This window comes from Gambusia affinis, linkage group LG06, assembly GCF_019740435.1.
Source record: "Gambusia affinis linkage group LG06, SWU_Gaff_1.0, whole genome shotgun sequence".
In the NCBI taxonomy this organism is placed as follows: Eukaryota; Metazoa; Chordata; class Actinopteri; order Cyprinodontiformes; family Poeciliidae; genus Gambusia; species Gambusia affinis.
This window is the reverse complement of record NC_057873.1, coordinates 31,430,654-31,453,953: the sequence shown is the minus strand read 5'-3', so window position 1 is coordinate 31,453,953 and position 23,300 is coordinate 31,430,654. Positions and strand designations below refer to the sequence as shown.

At 39.1% G+C, this 23,300-nt stretch overlaps 1 protein-coding gene across 2 annotated transcripts; it reads right to left on the bottom strand.

The window, feature by feature from the left end:
- Positions 1 to 1,429: 1,429 nt before the first annotated feature.
- On the bottom strand, positions 1,430 to 21,080 carry LOC122832597 (uncharacterized protein C11orf53 homolog). 2 transcript variants are annotated; one of them, XM_044119499.1, is made up of 5 exons: positions 20,921 to 21,080; positions 19,818 to 19,918; positions 7,294 to 7,333; positions 6,906 to 7,186; positions 1,430 to 2,276 (listed from the first exon to the last, which is right to left on the bottom strand). In XM_044119499.1, the coding sequence occupies exons 1-5, from the start codon at positions 20,928 to 20,930 to the stop codon at positions 1,842 to 1,844; spliced, it is 867 nt and encodes a 288-aa protein (XP_043975434.1). In that variant the 5' UTR covers positions 20,931 to 21,080; the 3' UTR covers positions 1,430 to 1,841. The 2 variants fall into 2 exon arrangements, with proteins under 2 accessions (XP_043975434.1, XP_043975436.1); XM_044119501.1 differs by lacking the exons at positions 19,818 to 19,918; positions 20,921 to 21,080 and adding an exon at positions 9,187 to 9,568.
- Positions 21,081 to 23,300: the final 2,220 nt, after the last annotated feature.

Sequence of the window (23,300 nt, the reverse complement as noted above, 5' to 3'; positions counted from 1 at the left end):
TCAAGACTCACCACACACAGATAAGACATAGGTTTCAGCTGTCGCATTCATTTTATCAAGCCACTCTTGAACAAGAGACAGCATCAGAAGCACTTTGTCTGAACTAAAGACAGAAAGGACTCTGGACTGCTGCTGAGTGATCCAAAGCTTTGTTCTCTGATGAAAGATAATTCTTCATTTCCTTTGGAAATTAAGGTCATGGAGTCTGGAGGAAGAGAGGAGAGGCACAGAATCCATGTTGCTTGAGGTCCAGTCAAAGTTTCCAAAGTCAGTGATGGTTTGGGTTGCCATGTCATCTGCTGGTGTCGGTCTACTGTGTGTTCTGAGGTCCAAGGTCAGCGCAACCATCTTCCGGGAAGTTTTAGAGCACTTCCTGCTGCTGACCAACTTTTTGGAGATACAGATTTAATTTTCCAACAGGACTTAGCACCTGCACAAAGAGCCAAAGCTACCAGTACCTGGTTTAGGGTCCATGGTATCCCTATTCTTAATTAACCAGCAAACTCACCTGACCTCAACTCCATAGACGATCTATGGGGTAATGTGAAGAGGAAGCTGTGATACACCAGACCCAACAATTCAGAAGAGCTGAAGGTCACTATCAGAGCAACCTGGACTCTCATAACATCTGAGCAGTGCCACAGAATGATCCGCTCCACATCACACCGCATTACTGCAGTAATCTGGGGAAAAGGAGCCCCAACTAAGTACTGCACATGCTCATACTTTTCATGTTCATATTTTTCAGTTGGCCAACATTTCTAAGAATACTTTTTTTGTTTTGGTCTTAAGTAATATTCTAATTTTCTGAAATACTAAATTTGGGGTTTTCATTAGTTGTGAGTTATAATGATCAACATTACAAGAAAAAACAGTCTTCAACAAACTTCAGAAAACTGAAAAACTGCAGAAACATTAGGGCTAAAACCCATTTGTCTAGAGTTGCCTGTGAGTCACAATGACTCAAAGGCAATATTAAATGAAATATTGATTAGTTTACATAAGCAGTCCCCAACCACCGGGCTGTGGACCAATTGGTACCGGCCCGCAAGAAAGAATTAAATATATCCGTTCTATGTATTGAGTCTGGAGGAGCTTTTATTTTGAAAATCCTAAACCGGATGCTATCGTTATGTCTTGCGCGCCACCATGCAGCAGAATGAGTAAGAAACAACTGCATCGGTCTCGATCCTCACAACGCCCCCCCCCTTTTTAAGAAACAACTACATTTGTATCTCCAACCCTCCCGAGCCCCCCCCCCCATATCTTCCTGTCTGCTTTATCATGTCAAAAAGAGACTTAAAAACATCCAAAGAGAAGTAAAGCAGAGACTTTGTTCACGTCTCTGTAGGAAGACAGTGGAGTAGTTTGTAGATGGAACATGTACAAATAAAATGCATTTTATTTGTGTCAGTTTCAGTTGCCATTTTCTCCAATCTTTTTTACATATAATACAAGGCTGAAAACTAGACAAAAAATGTAATAACAATAACAATAACAACAACAACAACAACAACAACAATAATAATAATAATAATAATAATAATAATAATAATAATAATAATAATAATAAAACCCCTTTATTTTCTTCTTTTTAGTAAGTAAATGTGATCCTCCTACCACATCGTTTTGGCCAACTTAGTCAACCAATTACTACTCAGTTGTTATTAAAGTACAAATATTAGCTGTTGAATAAAACAATAATGATGAATGTCCAAAAAAAAAAAAAACACACACATCTCTGACATTTTATGTCAAGCTCAGTGCTTTTCATTGGAAAAGTCTGTGAAATTTAATTCATTTGGACATTCTGACCTCACAGTCTTGGTTGGACACTCAGGTCAGTAGGCCCTCCGGAGCTCATAGGGGGACCAGGGGCTCACCCCGTCCTCCTTAGCCCACGAAGAGTGGGCCTCAGTGCCAGCTGGGAGGCCGCTGTGACCCTCCGCCATGTCCTCCGACACCATCTTGGACACCAGGTCACTGACGGGGCTGCTCATGTACGGGGGGCAGGGAAAGGAGGAGGGCACAGAGTAGGTGCCGCCAGAAGTCAAAGGGTGGTAGTGGACGTCCTCCAGTGAATGCAGGGTGTACGGCTGGCTGCCGGAGACAGGCCCCATGGAGGAGCCGCGGCTGGGGGAGCGGTACTGGGATGGACTCCCAGAGGGCTCCGGGCTGGCTATTGAGGGTGGGACACTGACAGAACCCAGACTGTCCGGACAGAGGCCCTCCACCTGGGACACTGGCTCAGGTCCCGACTGGTCCCATGAGTCACGCTAAAGCAGAAAAACATGAACAAAGAGGAAGAACGTTTCAGTTATTCATTTCCTCATCAGATAGCATCCTGATCTTCAGCCATCACAAAAGGTCTTCTGTCACGGCATCATCTATTTGGTGATAGGTTTTTGTTTTTTTCACAGCGTCTACTTTTACGGAACATAGTATGTTTTCCCAAAACACATTTTAGCACTTCTAAAAAGAGGACTGCATTCATGCTGTGTTTGATATCATCTCAAGAGTCTGAAAATGAAATATGACCTCAAATTATTAGGTTTAACAAAATTTTGCATTAGAATTATGCTGTTAAGGAATAATCTGACTGGAACAAACTCAAGTACCGTATTTTTTGGACTATAAGGTGCACATAAAATCCCTCTATTTGCAAAAAAAATTGGCAATTCGCTTTATATTCCAGTGCACCATATGTATGAACAGTGTACTGTATGTTTTATTACGACTTTGGTAATCAACGAAGCCACTCCCCTTGATTGTCGAAGCATAATTGCTGCTGGTCAGAAACCTGGTGGAGTCAGCTTTCTGTGCAGTCTAGACAGACTTGTTTTGGGGTGGCGAACCACTTTTCCTGATACGTACGGTGCTTCAACACCTGGGCTAAGATATCGGTCTCAACTGTCGTCCGCGCTTTCATGAAGGCCGGAATCATCAATGAACAGCCAAGCAACAGAAATGAGACTGAAACGGATGATGACGAGAGAGATCCGGGCTTGCTTAATGCTGCTATCACCCAACTGTTAAATTCCGACACGGAAGACGATGAATTAGATGGATTTGTAGAAGATGAATGATTGAAAAAGTAAATGTACTTTTTTGTGTAATATTGACAGTTATTGTTAATGATTTGAATAAAGTCTGACCTATCCGACTATTTTTTTCGCTTTATGCGCCTCATAATCTGGTGTGTCTTATATAAAAATAGATCCGTTCACTGATACTGCGTCTTATAATCCAGTGCGCCTTATAGTCTGAAAAATATGGTACTAGAACATCAAGCTAATGTTGCAGTTTTTTTGATGACCACTGATGTAGTTTACATTACATCACTTCGTAAGTAAAATGAGATAACACCAAACCTAGCTTTGTCCAAGATGGAACTCAGAAAACTAGTGGAAACTGCAAATTGTTGTGCTCAGAGGTCAGGCTAACAGCTGTTAGCAATGCAAACCAGTGACAATGTAGTGCTCAGAGTTTGACACATTTAAACATTAAAGGAGCAGGTTTACAAACATTTGTTTGTAAACCTGTAAGTATTGTATTTTATATGTAGCTAATTTAATGAGATACAGACTGTCAGGAGTGCAAATAGAAGTTCAGTACTGCAACTACAGGCCTGTTTCCGATCATAGTTAGCAAAAAAACATACAACTACCATTTATTGAATACATTGTTTCTCATCATACAAGTTGATCTGCATTCTTTAGGAATGTCAGAGTTGCATCTGAATTTGCAGAAGTATTTTGGCGTGGCTAACAACATGCAACTTTCATCTGAGTACCAGTAATAGCTTTTCTCCATGGTAACCCTCCATACAGCACTGCAAGCTACATGTAGCAACCACAGCTGCTGTGTTCTGTCATCAGTCTTGTTATCAGCATCAGATTCTGTGACCGATCTGATGCTTTATACTTCTTTTATACTTCTCAGATAAAACGAAAGCTACACTTATTGTCTCTGCTCTCTGATCTCAAACACATTTTGCAAAATGGTTTTGAGTGTCCCATACTCGTCATAGTGATTACAGGTGCTTTCACATCACCACGGTTTAGTCTGCTTTAACTAAACAGTCTGGTTGTTTTGAGGAGATGTGAATGTGCAACTGAGACCAAAATGGTGAACTCTGGTCTGCCTACAAACCCGTCTCGTTTGAATTGGAAGTACACTCTGATGTGGTTCGAATGCATATGTAAACGGCGAGCAGGCCAGAGACCACCTCAAAAGCAGGAAGCAAACCTATCCAGAACATTCTAGATAAATGCAACCAAAACAAACATTAGTCTAGCACTAGCGCTAGACTCATCAAAGACAAAATATAAATCCTCCCAACCACTATGTTCTTTATATTTGGTGAAGAAGGAAGTTGTGTTCAGTGTCTTCTTCAGAGGGTTTTTATTTTGCTTCCTTCAGTGTTTTTCTTCAGTGGTTCTTGGTGCAAAGCCACCACAAGTGAGAGGGTGAACAGTGGCCTGTTTGACACTCCAGTGTGAAACCAAACCACTGCTACATTGGTGCATTGATTTAACCCTCTTACCTCTCGCCCCCTTCCATGTGCGGATCATTCAGTAATGATGTGTAAACGCATGTAAATCCCAAAACCTGTAATGATGTTAAAGGGGACAAATCATACCTCCCCTATAACAGTTGGGAGCCATTTTGGACTTCTGAATTTGGAGTTTGTGAGGAAGCTCCAACTTTCCAAGTCAGAATTCCAATATTCCAATTTCTGATTGAAACTATAAAACTTTTCAGTCTTTAAATGGAACTGACAGTCACAAGGAGCATTTCCACAACTGGAACCTTTTACAGGAACCAGTCTAGTTTTCTGGGGCCAATTATTATTATCCCTCTGTACTACCTGCAGAGGTATTACTGTTCCTTTTCCCAGCAATGTTGTGCTTTAAATGGAGCATTTGGAGTAGGATGAATAGTTTCAACATCATGCTTTAAGGTTACCTTAAATGCTACATTTAGTATGTGTGACTATCACTAGCATGCTGAAGATACTATTAGAATGTGTTGGAGCACAAGCATGAAGCCTATATTTTAAGGCAATATCCCACTGTACAATTCCTCAGGTTAAAATACATAAAGTAGCCAAGGAATACTGAGGCATTCATTTTGAAAATTTCAGTAAGCTCGATTGTAAAAGGCCACACCAATCATGCGTCACAGAAGTTTTGTTATACAAATGTTATAAGGGCCAAATATGCAACTGCTGTTATGTAAAACATGAATGGTTTTATTTTGGAGGGTATGTTTGGGCCTAATTTTGAAAGTCCAGTGAAGTTCAAAGTGTGCATTGACAATCATGGAATCTTCGTCTTGAGCCAACATCACACTGAACTTTGATCACCTTAATATGGAGACAGTATGAAAGGAACAATGGGGCTTTTACTTTGAAATTTTCAGTAAGCTTAATTTTACACGACCACACCAATCCCATTTGTAACAGTGGTTGTTGAATTATATTAATTTTTCTCAAGCTCAAATCAGCAAAAAGCTGTTGTGTAAAATCTTTTATTTTGTAGGGTGTGTGAACCAGCAGCAGGTTTCACAGATAACTTTAGCAGGGAATGTTTTTAAAGATCCAAACTGAAAACACTTTTTTCCCATACTTCCCTCTTGCCGTTTACAGCACAGCGCTTGTATCCATTCCAGGTGAGAAAGTGGGTGTAGACATGTGCAGATAATAAATCTCCTACAGTCACCACACAGTGTTGTATTATGTTGAATATCCTGTTGCTAGGGAAGAGAAGGAAGTACCTGCCACCAAAGCCAGAAAATTACCATTGATGTGTGATTGAAAATAATGTGATGACTCCATTTAGCATAATATGCTCAGATGTTAAAATAATTTACCTTCATGTAAAAATAATCATTTTTTGCTATAAAAGATTATCATAAAAGCAAATTAATTTTATGTCTATAATGTTAGCATGTTCAACAAATAATCAGAGCTGTTTGTCAACTAGATTAAATTAAGATTGGTTCTTTGTGAAGTATTTTATCCAAGAAATTTCTTCAAATTTAGTAATGCTGAAACAATATAGTTTTATTGAGACCAACAAAAACCAACGTTTTGGATGTGGAATGCCTCTCTGTCAATCTCTGTTTAGTTTTAGGTGTTTTGGGGTATTATCAGACAGAACAAGCTTAGTCAGATTGGATGGAGAGCATCAATGCTCTCCATCCATTTTCCCACACATTCTCAAATAAATTTAAGCCTGGACTTTGACTAGGACATTCAAACACAAAAATATGCTTTGATCTAAACCAGATCAAAACATTTTGTCATGTGGGTCAACATCAACTAGGTAAAAGTATTCTGGTTCAAAAATTCAACGTTTTATATTTTTAATGCAAGCAAAGCAGTCCGAGTTTCGCAGGACATGGATCAGTAAATTATTGTAAACCTGAATATTTGTGGAGATCTTGCAGGTTTGCCTTAACAAAAAGGTACACAGTTCTTTTTGAGTCGAATGTTTCCTATTTTTGGTTTGGGATCAAAACATTTTTAAGCAAAAGTGGTTGAATGCTTTTGGTCTGCAGCTGCTCACGATCAAATTAAATGGCAAACAAAATAAAAGTGGTGAGCAACACATAGATGCTTTTGTGTTTGCAATTTTAGAAGAATTTATTCATTGTAAAAAAAAAAATTAGGTTCTAAAGAAAATTCAAGAAGTGTGAAGCATCAGATGCCTTTGATGGGAGCCACAGTTGTACCATTCTCGAATTGACGCTCTATGAACAAAAACAAAATTGTGGGTGCGCGAGAAAATTAAAACCATATAGTATTTTCTTTCCACTTCATAATTATGTACAAATATGTATCAATTTGTCAGCAAAAGTTCAAGGGATATAAAAACTTTGCAAAGTGCTCAGAATCCTACCAGAAATAAATGCGGTGAATCTCCGTTAAAAGTTGGCAGCAGGGAGGAAATGGTTGACGAGGGCAAGAAGGAGCTGCCAGAGCCAGAGAAGGTGGCTGCGCTACGGTAGTCACCAAAGGTTTCTGGGTAGTAGCTGTCGATGAGAGAGGAGTAACTGCTCATAGAGGAGGGTTGTGTGGAAGAATAGACATCGGAAGGAAACTGCTTGGTGGATGTGCAAAAGTCTGCATCGGACATGAAGGGACGCCTCATGCTGTAGTAGCTGGGCAGCATGTGTGATCCTGTAAGAAAACATTTGTCACATGATATGCAAAAATAATGTGCTGGGATTATTGGAGCCAAACATTTGGAACCGGTAGAAGTCTAGAGATTCAATGTTGAGACATACCTGGCATCTGGACAAACGCAGGAGGAGTAGTCGATCCTCCCTGTGAGGAAGAAGTAGCGCTTTAATTCAGGGTTTCCCCGAGTTTATTATAAACCAGGCTTTACTTGCCACCCCAACCCCAGACTAAGCATTCTTTGTTTATTTTTACAAAGGGTTTTTAATATACTAGCAACAGTGACAGTAAAGACAGACTAAGCTAGGTTTATAGTTGACTGATTGAACTGGAAGTGAGAGAGTCAGCATGAATTGTACCGCCCATGCACCTGTTCGTTTGCTTCACATCAGTGTTATTTATGATACCTGTTCATGTACATCAGATTTGGGTAATTATTAACGTTTTTAACATAAAAGTAGTAGGATGCTGGGCTGTTGGTGGGCGGCCCTAGTGCCCCTAGCAAAGGGCTTCTCAGGTTTTCTGGAGGAAACCCTCCAGTATTTGAGCTATGCATGAGAATCTGAAATAATCCAATTTCATCACAACTGTGTTTAAAATGATTTTTAGATTATTAGGCTTACTGGGGGAAACTGGAGACACAAATAAGGGTCTTACTTTCAGCGCCCACCTGAAGCAGCAGTATTTCACTGTAATTTGTAGGTTTTTTTGCTAGTTTATATTCATGATAGTAGTTACATCTCTTTTCGGTTATTGTGCAATATTTAGTAAAACTTGTTTATGGACATACTGTCTGCTATCAGACAGCTGCTCAGTACAGAGGATCGTAATTATGAGTTTAATCACGGGGAGCGACAGGAACACAATCATTACGTTTTGTTACGGAATGATTGTGAATTAGCAGCACTGCTAGCAGCTCATTTCTCTGAAGAACTGACGGTAATAAAGAGAAAAGCAGAGAAGCTGGTCAGAGATCTGAGCTGCTGTTCTGCACCGACAGTGTAAAACACCAGAACTACATAATATTGGAGTGATGGGAATTTGATTCTTTCTTTGAATTTAAACAATTATAAAGTCCATGATCTGAGTCTTTATCATTATGTTTAGACCAGCAACACATTTTTCTAAGGCAAAATAAACTATCTGGGTTTATTTAGTCCATCACAACCAGAACCTCGAGGTTCTCCGTTGCAAATCAGCGGAGAAATGACCACAGCTGCTGTGAGAATCTCCCCACTGGACCAGAACCGAACCGAATCACACATTAACCTGTTATAGAGAGCAGCTTGCCACTGGAAAGTATCTGCCCTTGTGGAGCTCAGGTAACTGTTGTGCTGACACTATAATCAGACTAAGTTTAGTTTGTGGCTGCAGCAACAGGTGTGTTGTGAACATGCTTCCGAAACAAAAAGGCAGAGTTTCTGTGATAAGAGGTAGTTTTCATCACCTGCCGACAGATAAAGAAACAAAAAGAATTTGGCTAAAACTTCTAAACATGAAGAGAAAACCCAGAATGCTTTATGTGTGCTCGTTTCATTGTGTGGACAAAAAGCCAACGGAAGAAAATCTGCATCTCCAAAGCAACTGAGTTAGTGAAGTAGCTCACTATGCTATAGTGTGGGTTGTTTGCAGCCGCTTCTTCAAGTCGCCACCCCTCCCCGCATTAGCTGTAGGCAGCAGTAACACAATACTGCCACATGTAAGCTGTGATAGCTGCTGTTCCCACATATTTCATAGCCTAAAACCTCTGTGGAAAGTGGGTTAGCGAGTTGCTAACGTAAACAAATGGTGGTTCCGGTTTGCAGCGGAAGTTGGGCCCATAAATCATGCAAAGCCTCATGGCGGCTAGGAATGAGGTGGATACCCAGATTTTTTTTTAATGGAGGCTTGACAGTATGAAAAATAGTTACAAGCCAAACAGAATAAAAATGTTTTCAATATGGCTAGAACATTCCAAAAATAAAAAAGAAAAAGACTGAAGTATGTTTTCTTACACTTACTTCTTTTTTTCGATTTTCTTTTTTTTTACATTTTCTAGCCAAAAAGGACCGACCATTTGTAGAGTTTCTATTTCTTGGCAGTCCCACTCATGCAGAGCTAAAGACATGCAGACAGTGCAGACACTCTGGGCCGCTCACACAGGACAGAAAATGACAGAGCCTCTTGTTTTGCATAGTGCTAACATGAAAGAGTTGATATTAAGCCCATGTTGGCTAGGGCACACGCAAATTTTGGGGGCAGAATTTGAATGCGATTTGCCAGCGCCAAGACTTCCTCATGTGGCCCAGGTACGGCTCACTGCATCTCTGAAGGCTGCGTATGGAAATCAGCTCACTCAAGCTCAGTCAGATAATGTGTTTCAGTCGGGGTGGGGGATGGAGGGGGTGAGGTGGTTGATGGTTGATGGTTGGGGGTGGAAGTGTGGGAGTGACTTTTCCTGGTTTCCAAAACGAAAAAAAAAATCTTTCTTACTATTCAAAACAGGATATGACACATGTCAGAACCAAATAAATTTTGCTTCATTTCAAAATGCAATTTTGAAATCAATATTTCATAAAAGTTCACTTTAAAGTTATTCCATTACCTCTTTTAATTTATCTGTTTGTGATGTTTCAGTACTTCGACATATAGAAATCATTTTAATAAATACTCCACATTTACATTTTTTTAAAAGAAAACCAATCACACCCTGGGAAATTCTTACTGGCTAGCTAACCTTTGCCAACACTGCTATTAAATTGTAAATGGAAATGTCGAAAATTTCCTGAATCCAGTTTTTATTTTTGCTTTGCCTCAACTCATAATTGTAGTATTAAAGCAGAATGTCTAAATGCACCTGGATGCAAATTGTCAGATTGGGGAAAGCTGCTAAACTGGGACGATGTGAGATGTTTTTACTCCTGCTGTCCCGGTTCATGTTCCAGCATGAGCTGGATTACTGTGGTCAGAGCTAGCTTTACTCTCTCAATGGTCTTTTTATGCTCCGAGATAAAACCTGGCATTGGTTAACATAGGAAGGGAACGGCTATCGTTACTATGTGCCTGTGGTCATTAATGGCTACCAAAGCAACATTCACAACCATGCATGTAAATACTGCATTGACAAGCACATGAAGTGCTTCTAAAGTTGTAAATAACATCTGTTTTTGACTTAAATAAGGTTACATATTTGATTTTTTTCTATAACACAAGGTTCCTCCAATAAAATTTACCAAAACAGTCTCAAAGTGAGACTACTGTATTTATCTAAAGTCTTACATAAGACAGAGACATATTTAAGAGGTGACATTGAAGTAATTATATATCAGTCATCATAAACCATCAGATACTTAATGAAAATGTTTGATTTCTTTCATTACCAACTTTTGCCATATCCAAAACGGACAATTCTACTTCCCAAGCTGGTCTAGGGAAAGATCCCATAATTGCAGCAAATTTAGATTCAGATTTAGAAATCAAATATAGTTTGCATAAGTCATTTTTATCCTTTAGATTTAAGAACAGGCTCAGTGCTTCCTTGTTTGTTTGTCTCCCAGGAGAAGGGGCCATTACTGCCATTAATGCTCTAAATTTTCTTTAATATTTAAAGTACTAGTGCTTCAGTGAATCTGTGTTTTTGTGTTTCTTGTCTGTCTTCTCAAACTCAAGTTAAAAAAGTTCTCTTCTGCTCTGTCACTACATTCATCCTGGAACATTAAAGTCAATCAACTGTCCACTGTCACTACGTGTTTGTTAAAGAAGTTTAGAACTTTTTTAAAATAACCCTTTTGAGCACTTGACAAACAGATAAATCTAAACTAACTCTTCTAATTATGTGAAGCAGAAAACAAGATACAGCAATGATACAAAAGGACAACTTAGGAGCTGCTAAAACAAGCCATTTAATAATGTTTACATTTATCAAGACATAAAGGTTTGCTCAGAGTTCTGCTGTTCATATTTACAGATTTCTTAACGCAAGAGGGGAAAACCCAAGTCATCCAAAATGTACTTTAGGTTATTCATTTTATTGTGGTAATGAAACCTGTTTCTACTAAAAGGTTTAAGTGTTTCTCATCTTTCACAATGATATTGATAGTGAAACAGACTGCGGTAGCTCCTAGCATATGTTTGTGGTCTTTTGCAGTAGGCAGCTATATAGTGCAGCTGAATCAATTATTGAATTTTACAGAGTTCAAGGCAAAGTGTTAAGTCTGATGTAGAATAAGAAGGTTTTCTGTAAGCTTTCCCCACAGTCCAATACCTTGAATTGCATCCATCAAAAGCTAACTTATCACTGAGCCATGTCAAATCAGACATGCTACTGATAGCCTAGTTTTAAAGCAAACCACTAAACATAAAGAAAGTACTAACAGAAGCATGCAGGTCTAGTTGTATTTGTGGAGTTAGAGTTGCATCAGTGTTTAGAAACAAATGATAGAAACTTTATAGAATTGAAACTCCAGTTGGGACCGACTTTTAATGTGTGAGGAAAAATGAATATTCTGGATAACATGTGGGACATGACTGGTTATTTAGTTGTCAGACGGTGATAACTAAATAAGGCTTGACACACACTAATAATTTAAAACATAACAGTATAGAAACGGAGAAGTTGAATAAGCTAACGCTAGCAGCCATTTCTGGCTGTGAAAAGATCCTCAGTAGAAGAAGTTACACAAGTATTTTGTAACCATGTGCCGGGTTAGCTAGTCCTTCAGAAAAGAAATGTAAAGCTATCTGTGTTTTAAGTGAAGTGTTGGTGGAATATTACAGCAACCTTGTAAAACCAAGCTAACTTTATGTTTGAGCAGACAATTGTTCAGAAACTCTGGGTGGATAAATAACTTTAATTTCATATTTTCAGTAATGCGATAGTTACTATCGACTTGCAGCAATATGAAGTTATTATCTCAAGAGACAAACCTGCTTTAATTTTTTCTGACTTTTAAGTTAGATATGCTTGTGACTATTTTATTGCTATTTTAAACAATTCAATAGAATAAAATAATCCATCCATCCATCCATCCATTTTCTTTACACCCTTCTTCCCTAATGGGGTCGGGAGGGTTGCTGGTGTCTATCTCCAGCTGCGTCCCGGGTGAGAGGCGGGGTCACCCTGGACAGGTCGCCAGTCTGTCGCAGGGCAACACAAAGACATACAAGACAAACAACCATGCACACACACACTCACACCTAGGTAGAATTTTTTAGAGAAACCAATTAACCTGACAGTCATGTTTTTGGACTGTGGGAGGAAGCCGGAGAACCCGGAGAGAACCCACCATGCACAGGGAGAACATGCAAACTCCAAGCAGAAAGATCCCCGGCCGGGAATCGAACCCAGGACCTTCTTGCTGCAAGGCAACAGCTCTACCAACTGCGCCACTGTGCAGCCCAGAATGAAATAATGGTGATGATAAAAATGAAGTCAATTTGGTCATGATGAGGTGTTCGAAAAGTGGACCCAAATACGTCAAGTAGTAGACAATAGTTTTAATGAAAACAGAATGACGAATAACAAAAATGGACAGCCTGCATGATGAATACAAAAGCCAAAACCCAGAACCACCAGCATGATGAGGAGGAAAAACTAGGAACCAGAATACACAAAAGGGAAAAAAAAAAAAATTAAAGCTGCAAGCAGCCTGAGGCGGCCCTGCAGCTCAGCGCCGCTCCGGCCTCACAGTGACCGCCCGCTCGGAAAACCAATCTAACATTAAAAAAATAACTAGACTTAAGAAACATAATAAATAACTAAAAATAGTTAGGAAAAAAGTAAAACAGAAACAAAATTGATCAAAGAAAGAGAATAATCAATGTAGAGCAAAATAGTGAGAACACAAAAACAATCCAAGATCCTAAGGAATTTGGAACAAAAATAAACTGGTAAAATCTTCTTTTAGAAACTAATGGGAGACTATTCTTTTCTAAGTATGATTTTTCACACAGCCAAAGGAAATTGGGTATCTGTTTTCACCGCCCTCCTTTTGAAATGGTATGTGTTTTCCCCTTGTATATTAAAATGTATATCTTGACAGCACTCATTAACTTTTACTTTCCAAAATTAGACACTTGCAGAGATAAAGTTTTTTTTAATAATTTGATTATAAATTGTAAGCAAATTTAATAACAGGAAGTTAGTTGTAACTAGTTTTTTCAGTCCTATGAGTTCATCTAGAACTCATCGGACCATTTGACCTTTGACTAAAACATTTTTGAATCCTGGTGGAAGGCCTAAAATGCATCATGTCATGTTTAGTTTGAGGCTACCTATGAAAATGTAACATAATGGTATGATTTCAAATCCTGGCAAGTTGGACAGTTTTCTTGGTAGACTGATCTCCCAAAGAGAAACGGTCCGATGGCTGTAACTTCACTTATTTGTGGGTTATATGTTTCAGAGTTTTTCTTGTGTGTCATACACATATTACATGAGATTTGATTATTTGTTGAAAAAAAAGTAATTTAGTCCAAATTTAAGTTAAAATTCCTTATGAAATTGGAGCAATCGTGGTGCTTTACAGTCCATAATTACACAACAGCAGGCATAAAGTGGTTTCTCTTTTGCTCATAAATTGCAAGCAAATTTAATAACAGGTTGTCAGTACTGGCTGCAGGGGCGCTGCCAGGAATCTTGGGCCCCATGACAAAAATTAAATTGGGCCCCCCTCACAGCTGCTGTTGCAATTTCTTGAGTCTATCAGACCTATCAAAAGCATCACAATTTTAAAGGCTTGCAACTGTCTTGCTTTCTTTGTTCCAATACTGATAACTACCACAATATTTACTGCTCATGAATTTTACATACGACAGTCCACATACAATATCCAAGTAGGTTCTTAAATTTTCTATTCGTTTTAGATTACTGAAATGTCTCTTCCCTCCAGCAACAGTCATAGGCAAGATGCAAAATATACATGAAGCAATCCAAACTTCTCAAAAAATGCTATGTAGTTGCATTTTATTCGAGTTGCAGTATATAACTTTAATAAAATATTTGTTCTTTTCCATATTTGTTAAAGCTGTCACCATGCCGTGCCAGTTTCTTATGAGACAGTTAATCTGTGAAAACAATCAATCTCCTCCACCTCGTCACTGAGCTACTATTGCTAGTAATGCAACATTCCGGCCAAAGCAACCAATCAGAACCAGTAGGAGGGTCTTAGCGCTGTCAATCAACCTCATTCACTCACTACTAAATGTGCTAATGGTGGAGAAACAACTATTATTGCAGAAAAAAATGTTTATCTGCTGACATTGGTAGCTATGCTAACTAGACTGAGCATTCACAACAGTCTGTGCTAGCTACAGCATAGGAATGAGCAGCCACATGAGATTGTGATTGACAGCACTAAACCTCTCCTGTCTCTGATTGGTTGTTTCTAGATAGTACTGGGAGAAGGCAGAGGAAATAGATTTTTCACAGATTATTTCTCATACCGTACTGTCACAACATAATCACAGTTTTAACAAATGTGTAAAAAAAAAATAAAAAATTATAAAACTTACATACTGCAGCTTTAATTTCACTTAGGAGAGGACGGGTCAGGAGGAACGTGGGTTAGAGCTGCTGCTGACTGAATCATCTGTTGTTACAAGTACAAGTTCAATAAATGAATATGTTGGTAATTTCTTTCCTTAATTCATTAAATGCTAGTGAAATGGAGGCAAACAGTCTGTAGCTAAGCTAACTATGCTGAATGGTTGATAATCTCACACAGTCTACTCATCTCTCTTGGAGAAAAACTGCATGATAAATTGACACTTTTACATTTTTCTCTTTCTGTTTCTCTATTTTTTGAAAACCTAACTTTATTACTTTTCTTAGCTGCATAGTAACTGCCACAGTCATTCTTGTCTTCTGCTGACTGTTGCTGAACATCGTTACAGTCAAGCTAAGCAGGAACAAACCATTTCATGCCGATCCAGGGGGGTTCAGGGCAAATACAGATGTGTGCTTTTTGGTCTGGGAGGGGGAACCTTTATATTATCCTGCTAAAAGTAATTTTAGAAAACACAGTATAATTAATTTTGTAATTGACAGGGCCCCATTTTTGAAAATTTTTATGAACAATAAAACAAAACAAAAAAAAAAAATCGTGGAGGGCCTCCTGTTGGTCAGGAACCCTTAGAATTGTCATAACTTTTCCCCGAGTGGCTGTCAGTGGTTGTATTAAACATTTTGAATTATGTCAATTATTTATGTTGACTTGCTTCTCATACATGGACCTTACCAGAGGGACCGCTTTTCATTGGCTGATGCCCATCCTACGTGGTCACGTGGGTGGCCGTCTCACAAACACGAGCTTCCCGTTAGCTAAGTACAGCATACTACCGATACAACTTCTACACCTTGAAGCCTGTCTGCTACACAGTCTTACGTTAGCTAAACAGATCAATATGCAACGTGTACTGTGACTAGAAACCGCGACACGTTGGACCGGGGGGAACCGCGACACGTTGGACCGGGGGGAACCGCGACACGTTGGACCGGGGGGGAACCGCGACACGTTGGACCGGGGGGAACCGCGACACGTTGGACCGGGGGGAACCGCGACACGTTGGACCGGGGGGAACCGCGACACGTTGGACCGGGGGGAACCGCGACACGTTGGACCGGGGGGAACCGCGACACGTTGGACCGGGGGGAACCGCGACACGTTGGACCGGGGGGGGAACCGCGACACGTTGGACCGGGTCCTGCAAAAAACAGGACATTTCCTCACTTTCTAAAAATATCCCGGGACGCCCGGGACAGGACGTGAAATATGGACATGTCCCAGGAAATATGAACGTTTGGTCACCCTAGCAGAAAAGGTTTTGGACTAAACTGTCACTCGTGTTAGCCACTCTAGCACCAAGTACAGCTGGTCAATCAACCATCGCTGTGTTCAGGGAAACGCTGATTAATAATCCAGAAATAAATATCAAGCCTGGAAACTTGATATCATAACGGACTGAATGTTTTGTTTTTAACGTAATCTTTGCTCGTCTTGCGGGGCGCAGGCGGTTGATAGGTAACAAGTGTGCTTAAACTATAAAGAGAGACAGAGTAAAAAGGTACGAGTGGTTTTGAGTTGATCACCTGTTCAGGTTATTTTACCTTTGTTTACCTTTGCTGTGGCTCATTACAGCCGCTGTAGTTTCTAAACGTTGGACTAATTACCTCGTTCGTTTGTGACTATAGTCATTCATAACAAACATCAAATATAACAAATATATTTAATAAAATTTTAACAAACAAATGGCTTCTTTACCTTAACAGAGCTCTTTGGTTCCTCTTATCAGTCTGTAGTTTCTCATATTGAGATCATCAAATCAAATTTCAGGTCTACCATAACTGACTGACACTTGCTGGCCTCAGGTTTGCAACCAGCTTGTGACTGAGAAACCAGTAACCTCCTCCCAGATGATGACATGAACTTGTTATTTCCTCTGTCCATTCTAGTAGCTGATATATTTTGAAAATCTGGTAGAAATGATGCACTAATGGAGTCATGTTTACATAGAAATAATGCGCTACGAGGCTTTGCTTGTGAGACTTGCGGTCACGTGGGTCGGTTGTGGGCGGAGCTTGGTAAGGTTTATTAATACAAAATATATGTAAATATCTACAGCTAAAGAAAAAAACAGCTAACCAAAAGCATAATAGATTAACTTCTGCTATTTTCACATAACATCATAATCATAAATCATTTTTTTAAAAGTGTGTAACTGTATAATTTTAGTGGCCAGTAGCTTTAAATGTTGAAGTGGAGTGGACTTGTTAAAGAAGTTTTGTTTATCTTGCAGCCATAGAAATCTGGAGTAAAAAGCTCAGGACTAAGCACAAGTCTTTACCAAATAAATAGGGGCTGTATGATGTTTCTATTGTTTACATTTGAATCACATTCACTTTTCTTAATGCATCAAGTAAAAATAAGTTGGATTTGCTGACTATTAGATTTGCATATTAATATTTCTGAAGCTGGCAATATGATAGCTGTTTAAGATTGCTGTTGCTGCCTTCAGCAAACTGAAAACATTCTTCAGCAACAGACGTGAACTCACTGACCCTCTGAATGAAGCGTCTCGACTGCTGTTTTGTGGTGTCTGGGCTGAAATCTTATGAACATGGAGTTCAGCTTTCAACACAGAAACAGAAATAGTGTACACCTCCCCAACACCCCAGTGGATTCTATTTTGTCATCACTCGTAAAACAAAAATGGAAATGCTACACCTGTCCATTAAAATAATAAAATTGTAAAATATCAGAATATCAGAGTCAGAATTTAAAGCGTCTGTATTTTCTTTTTTTTTTAAACCATATGCAAAGCAGAACAGGTTTTTAATCACCATGTTTTGTATGGGAAGAACTGCATCCTTCCAACCTCACTGGTCTGAATGACATAATTCACATCAAGCTCAGTGGCTCCCAATTAAAAGTAGAAAAAAAATAAAAGTTTCCATGTCTAACAAATGTATGATCACTACAAAAGGCTAATGCTTCCTTTATGCTCATTGCAAAAACTGTTGCATGTCAAGAAAATAAGGGAAATAGCATATCTGCTCATCTCATTACGATAACTGTGTGGATTTATTTATTGTTTTACACATTAAACAGTGGTTGAGAGTGCACAAAAATGTTCATGAGGAACACATATCTGCTAATGTTCACTTCAGGTGCAAATATTTGACTCTTCTTGGATATCTTGGGATTTTTCATTTAAAAGGTTTTGAGTAGTTCTGTAACCTCCAGTAAATAACACTTTTATCTCTTCATCTTGAGTCTAGATTAGTTGGTGATGAAGCTTAAAGATATTGGCTCTTCTGATTGTGGGCAAGATTTAGAAGAACTTCTACCATCTTAAAAGAAGTCTGCTCTCAAAAGTAACAGACAGACTCATTTGAATACCTTTGAACTGTTGCCAACTTAGCATTGGTTGGTGTTTTATATGGAAGTTTATAAAATGATGTTCCCATAAGCCTCTATGACTATTTGGAACTGGAGATAGCAGAAGTTTTTGGTCTTAGCCAGGCTTGAACAAAGATGTTGGCTTCAGCCTGTGTGGCTTTCTAAAGTGGCTACATAGAGATTTTAGAGAGATATTTCTGTTACCATTAACCATAAAACTATAAAACCTAAAATAACTTAGTTTTTGCGCAAGGATCAGGTCATTTTTGGCAGTATCAAAATAGATGTGTTTTACAAAAATGACAATGGAAACACTTTTTCTACAAGAGGTGAGCCATATGATCAACAGTCAGATGTTACTGCTGGCTCAGAAGATGACAGGAAGTAGTGAGAGGATGGCGATTTATTTTTTGGACAATGTACAGCTGGCTTCACCAGAGCTTTGACAGCATCAGGCAGTTCATATCATATTCTATTCTGTAAAATCGATGACTGTAATTTCTCTAAAATTCCGCATACATAGGTATGAGGGGCTTTTTGTTCTAATGCCTGAATAAGATGACAAATATAGCACTAGTGCCATGGCTGAATTATAAATATAATCCCATATTACTGTTTGCATCCATTGCTGACATGATTTTTAACAAATTTATAGCAAAATTGTGGTTTTTTTTGACATCTTTGTCTAGTCTAGACAAAGATTTGCACATGTTTGGAATGGAAACACAGCATGAAGCAGTATTCCCTGTGCATGTTTCACTTTACAGGCTTCTTTGCCTCAGTGTAACCTGTTTGCATAAAATCCTTTTAGCTCTGGCACAGCAGACTTTGTTATGTATTCTCCATGGAGAAATCCCAACTATAAACAACTCTCATCCACTGAAGTTATGAACCTCTGCAGAAATTTCCAGAGCAGAAAGTGAAGGTATGTTTTCTTCTGCAGGTTTGTTGTCTTATTGTATCCCATGCTATCTCCTAACTGGCTGAGCAGTAAGCAGTCTGCATATCTATAGAGTGGACATGCCACCATTAGACAGAAACCAATGAGTCAATACTGTCCTATAAAAGCCTTTTGACAGGCAGCTTGTGGTAATGAAAAGCTAGTCTTGCTTGTGCATGCAGGCATCTAAGACACAGCCAAATTTGTCTGTATGTTCAAGCTTGTGTGTGTGTGTGCGTGTGTGCGCTTGACAACAATAGGAGGTTTGTCTGGAGCCCGTTCATGACTGAGGACAATATCGGCTGGCAGGTGTGTGTTGATCAAACTTTGCATAGGCAACCTCCTGCATTGGCCTTTTCTCTGTCTCCCCTGCGTCGCCAGTCCCTTCACCTCACCCCACCTCACCCCACCTCCACCTCCACCTCCAGGGAGCTTTTTATTTTTTTGAAGATCATGGCCATTGCTTTTGCATGCATTGTGTCAATGTTCTTTTGTGAGGTTAGGATAGAACTCTGTGCTTTGTCTTTATCCACACACACTGTGCTCAACTATTTACAGATGGTCTTTATGAGGCCTTGAGGGCAGCAGATACAGAGGGGGGGAGGCACGTACAGGTGGTCAATGAACCAGTGGCTTATTAGTGCACAAAACAACAGTAAATGTAAACAGGGAGAGGATAATATTTGAAGGCAGTGCAGTAATTGTGTCATCCAACAGAATGTCAACTGTGGCTACGGTGTTTGGTTTGGGTGAAGGATGATGAGGGGGACAGACAGCACAGGAGTTTACAATAGCAAAAAGGGTTGGTGCTTACAGGATATCTGGGCCCGCTTGTCTGTCGGGATCGTTTCTCAGCCAGCAGGTCTTTCACTGTGTGTTTAACCCGAACACCCTGGTACACTCTTTTCGAATATTCTGAAGAGTAGAGACAACAACAAAAAAAACGGACACTGAGAGGAGATTTGATCTCATCTATAAAATGTTCATTCTCCTACACAACTTCATCTAAATTTTCATCCATTCCCACCAATGTGTGTTCATTTGAATACATCACAGTTTTATGCATATAGGTGAATGAGTCCTTGTGCTTGTGTGTGTAAATGTCATGGAAATTGCCGTTGGTCTGGTCGTTGCAAATGGACAACTAAAATGAAGCAATTAGCTAGAAACACTTGATTTCAACAAGGCAGAGGGAAAAGGTAGGAAGATATGGGCATTATAAAAATGCCATGCATGTTTTTCTTTTATTAATGAAATGAAAATATGCATGTTATGCATGTTAATGAAAAAGCATGCATTTTGATAGAAATGACAAATCCCATATATTTATTAAACAGGTCATTTTTGGTATTGGTTTTTATAAATCTCACGTTGATGCTGGTGTGATTTGGGGACATTCCTGGGAAGCAAAGGTCTAAACTCAATGAAAATGCAAACTTTATTATGCAAACGGAAATTGCATGCAAAAAAACTGTATGTAAAAGACCCCAGCTTTTTGAATGGATCTTTTAGATAAGCTCCAAATCTGCCCAGCAAAGAGATTCTTGAAAATAAAAATAAAAAAAATTAATCTGGATTTTAAATTTTTTCCCTTTTTTTTTCTATAATTCTAAGTGAAAAGAAAGTCATGGTTTTACTCAACTTTTAAAACAATCACAACATTTGTGCAATTTGACATAAATAGTTTCTGACAGTAGGTTTCCTCATATTCCTGTTTTAAGAAGTGCTCTCTGCAGAGATAAACATGATCTAACAAGTTTCGGGGTACTTACTGTCCCACACAGTAATGAAAATCACAGCATTCTGGCACAACAAAAAACAGCAGAGAATTTTGATTTCTTCATAGCAACACTGATTTTCATAACATTTCTTTTAAGAAAAGCAAGACGGGCATATGCATGAATGAAAAAGTCTTACCTGTGTCCATGATGCAGCCGAACGGTGTATCATGTACTCACACACACTCATATACACACACCCCCACAGAAGCTGTTCTGTTCTCCCTCAGCTGTATTTGCCTACAGTGGCTCAGTGCAGGAGTGCAGCACCATACTGACTGGCGTGCCACTCAGAGAGCTATAACCACTCTGTAAAGAGGGCAGGGACACATGGCACCTTACTCTGCAGTCATCAGGAGGCAGGTTTTCAAAATGACCTTTTATCTATTTGTTTAAATGCAAATATATGGGGGGGACGTTTTTTAGACTATTTGCATCTGCAGTCAAGATTAGGGGTTGGAAGCATTGGGAAAGTTGAAAGAAAACCTGGACTCCTTTGGCCTGTACTCCTTGTCTGAATTCAAAAAAGGATATATTGTTTCCACATTTTGGATTTAGAGTTGCAGGAGCTTCCGAGCGCCGCAGGTCTCGTGGCACGGAAGTTGTTCTTCTTTTACTTTGAACTTTTGCATCTGTGAGGTACATACAAAATATTCTACCCAGCCTATATAGCTGTCTACCAGTATACATCTAATAAAAACTTTGTTCTTGGCAAACACATACAGTTTTGATAACACTCTTTTGCAAAAATATACCTTATTTTCTTCGGAAATGAGTTTTCTTTTTTTTAGATGTGTATAAAACACTTGGAGCGAAGTAAAAACAAATGACTCATGACTTGTTGAGAGGCTGCAATAGCTGGTTTCATGCTTTGCTAAAAAGTTTATGTCTTCTGCAACAAACTCAGGAAAGGCTTTCTGGCTTGTTTTCTGACTCAAACCACAGAACTTTGCCTTCAGACTAAAACTCAGGCTGTCTATTGATCTGCGAAATATGTAGGTGGAAATTTACATGCGTTTCCCATTGCACACTGAGCCTGGTTACATTCTTACACACATGATTTTGTAGTGACAGAGAAACCAGTGAGATGAACCAGCTGAACATTAAAGTGGAACTACTTATTCCTGCTGGAATTTGCATGATGTCTGGTGTGGCGCAATCAGAAGGACAAAAATTACATTACTGAGAAGTCAACTGTTGATCTGATCAAAGGTAAGCCAGAAACAGTGGCTAAAGAAGCTAACGAGAGCTTGGCTAGCTTAGTTCCATAAGAGATGAAAATGTTATCCCATTATTACATCTCCATGGTGAAAGTAGCTTGTGTTGCATTTAAGGTGTACCTTCATTGTTTGTTATATAGCTCTAAGATAACACAGATGAATTATTTTGCTAGCTTCCTCAAATGTACTTCTATTGCATAATTTTGCCTCTGTTTTAATCATTTGTTAGCATTTCTTCTGAAGCAGATAGATGGAATATTTTCTCACAAATCTGCACTGATAAAATTACCATCAGAAAGTGCTCAGCCTCAAACTATAAATAATTATCTGGAGCGATTGAATGACAACTTAAATGCAAACTGCCCACACAAAAGAAAATGTCACACACTAGCATTTTGTTGAAGAACCTTTAGATTTGATCAGTAGAGCAAAAATTAGGTATTCACTATATGCAACCAGTGATGGACAAAGTACTCAGCACTAGCACTTGAGTAAATGTGTTGACACTAATGGTCAAATTTTACTCAACTTAAAGTAAAAGTAAAAAGTTGCTTGGTGAAAAATCTACTCAAGTGAAAGTACAGAAGTACTTCCTTTTCAAAATACATAAGCATTTAAATGTATATATACATCTGCAATGTAAATGCAAGTAGCAGGTGAGTCAGATCTCTCCATGAATTTCCCCTGAAGATTAGCATCGAGGGTAAACTCCAGACTCTGGTGAAATGAGATGTGCTCCCATGCTCCTGAAACCACTTTTGTAATATTTTCTTGGCATTGCCATCTTAGAATACAGGTAAAATTAGAATATTGTGTAAGGGTTAAATTTGGAAGACACCTGGTGCCACAAACTAATCAGCTGATTAACTCAAAACACCTGCAAAGGGCTTTAAATGGTCTCTCAGTCCAGTTCTGAAGCCTACACAAACATGGGGAAGACTTCAGATTTGACAGCTGTCCAAAAGGCGACCATCGACACCTTGCACAAGGAGGGAAAGACACAAAAGGTTATTGCTGAAGAGGCTGGCTGTTCTCAGAGCTCTCCAAACACATTAATAGAGAGGCAAAGGGAAGGAAAAACTGTGGTCAGAAAAAGTGTACAAGCGATAGGGATCACCGCGCCCTAGTCAAGATTGTGAAAAAAAAACCCATTCAAAAATGTGGGGGAGATTCACAAGGAGTGGACAGCTGCTGGAGTCAGTGCTTCAAGATCCACCACCAAGAGACGCTTGAAAGACATGGGTTTCAACTGCCGCATACCTCGTGTCAAGCCACTGTTGACCAAGAAACAGCGTGAAA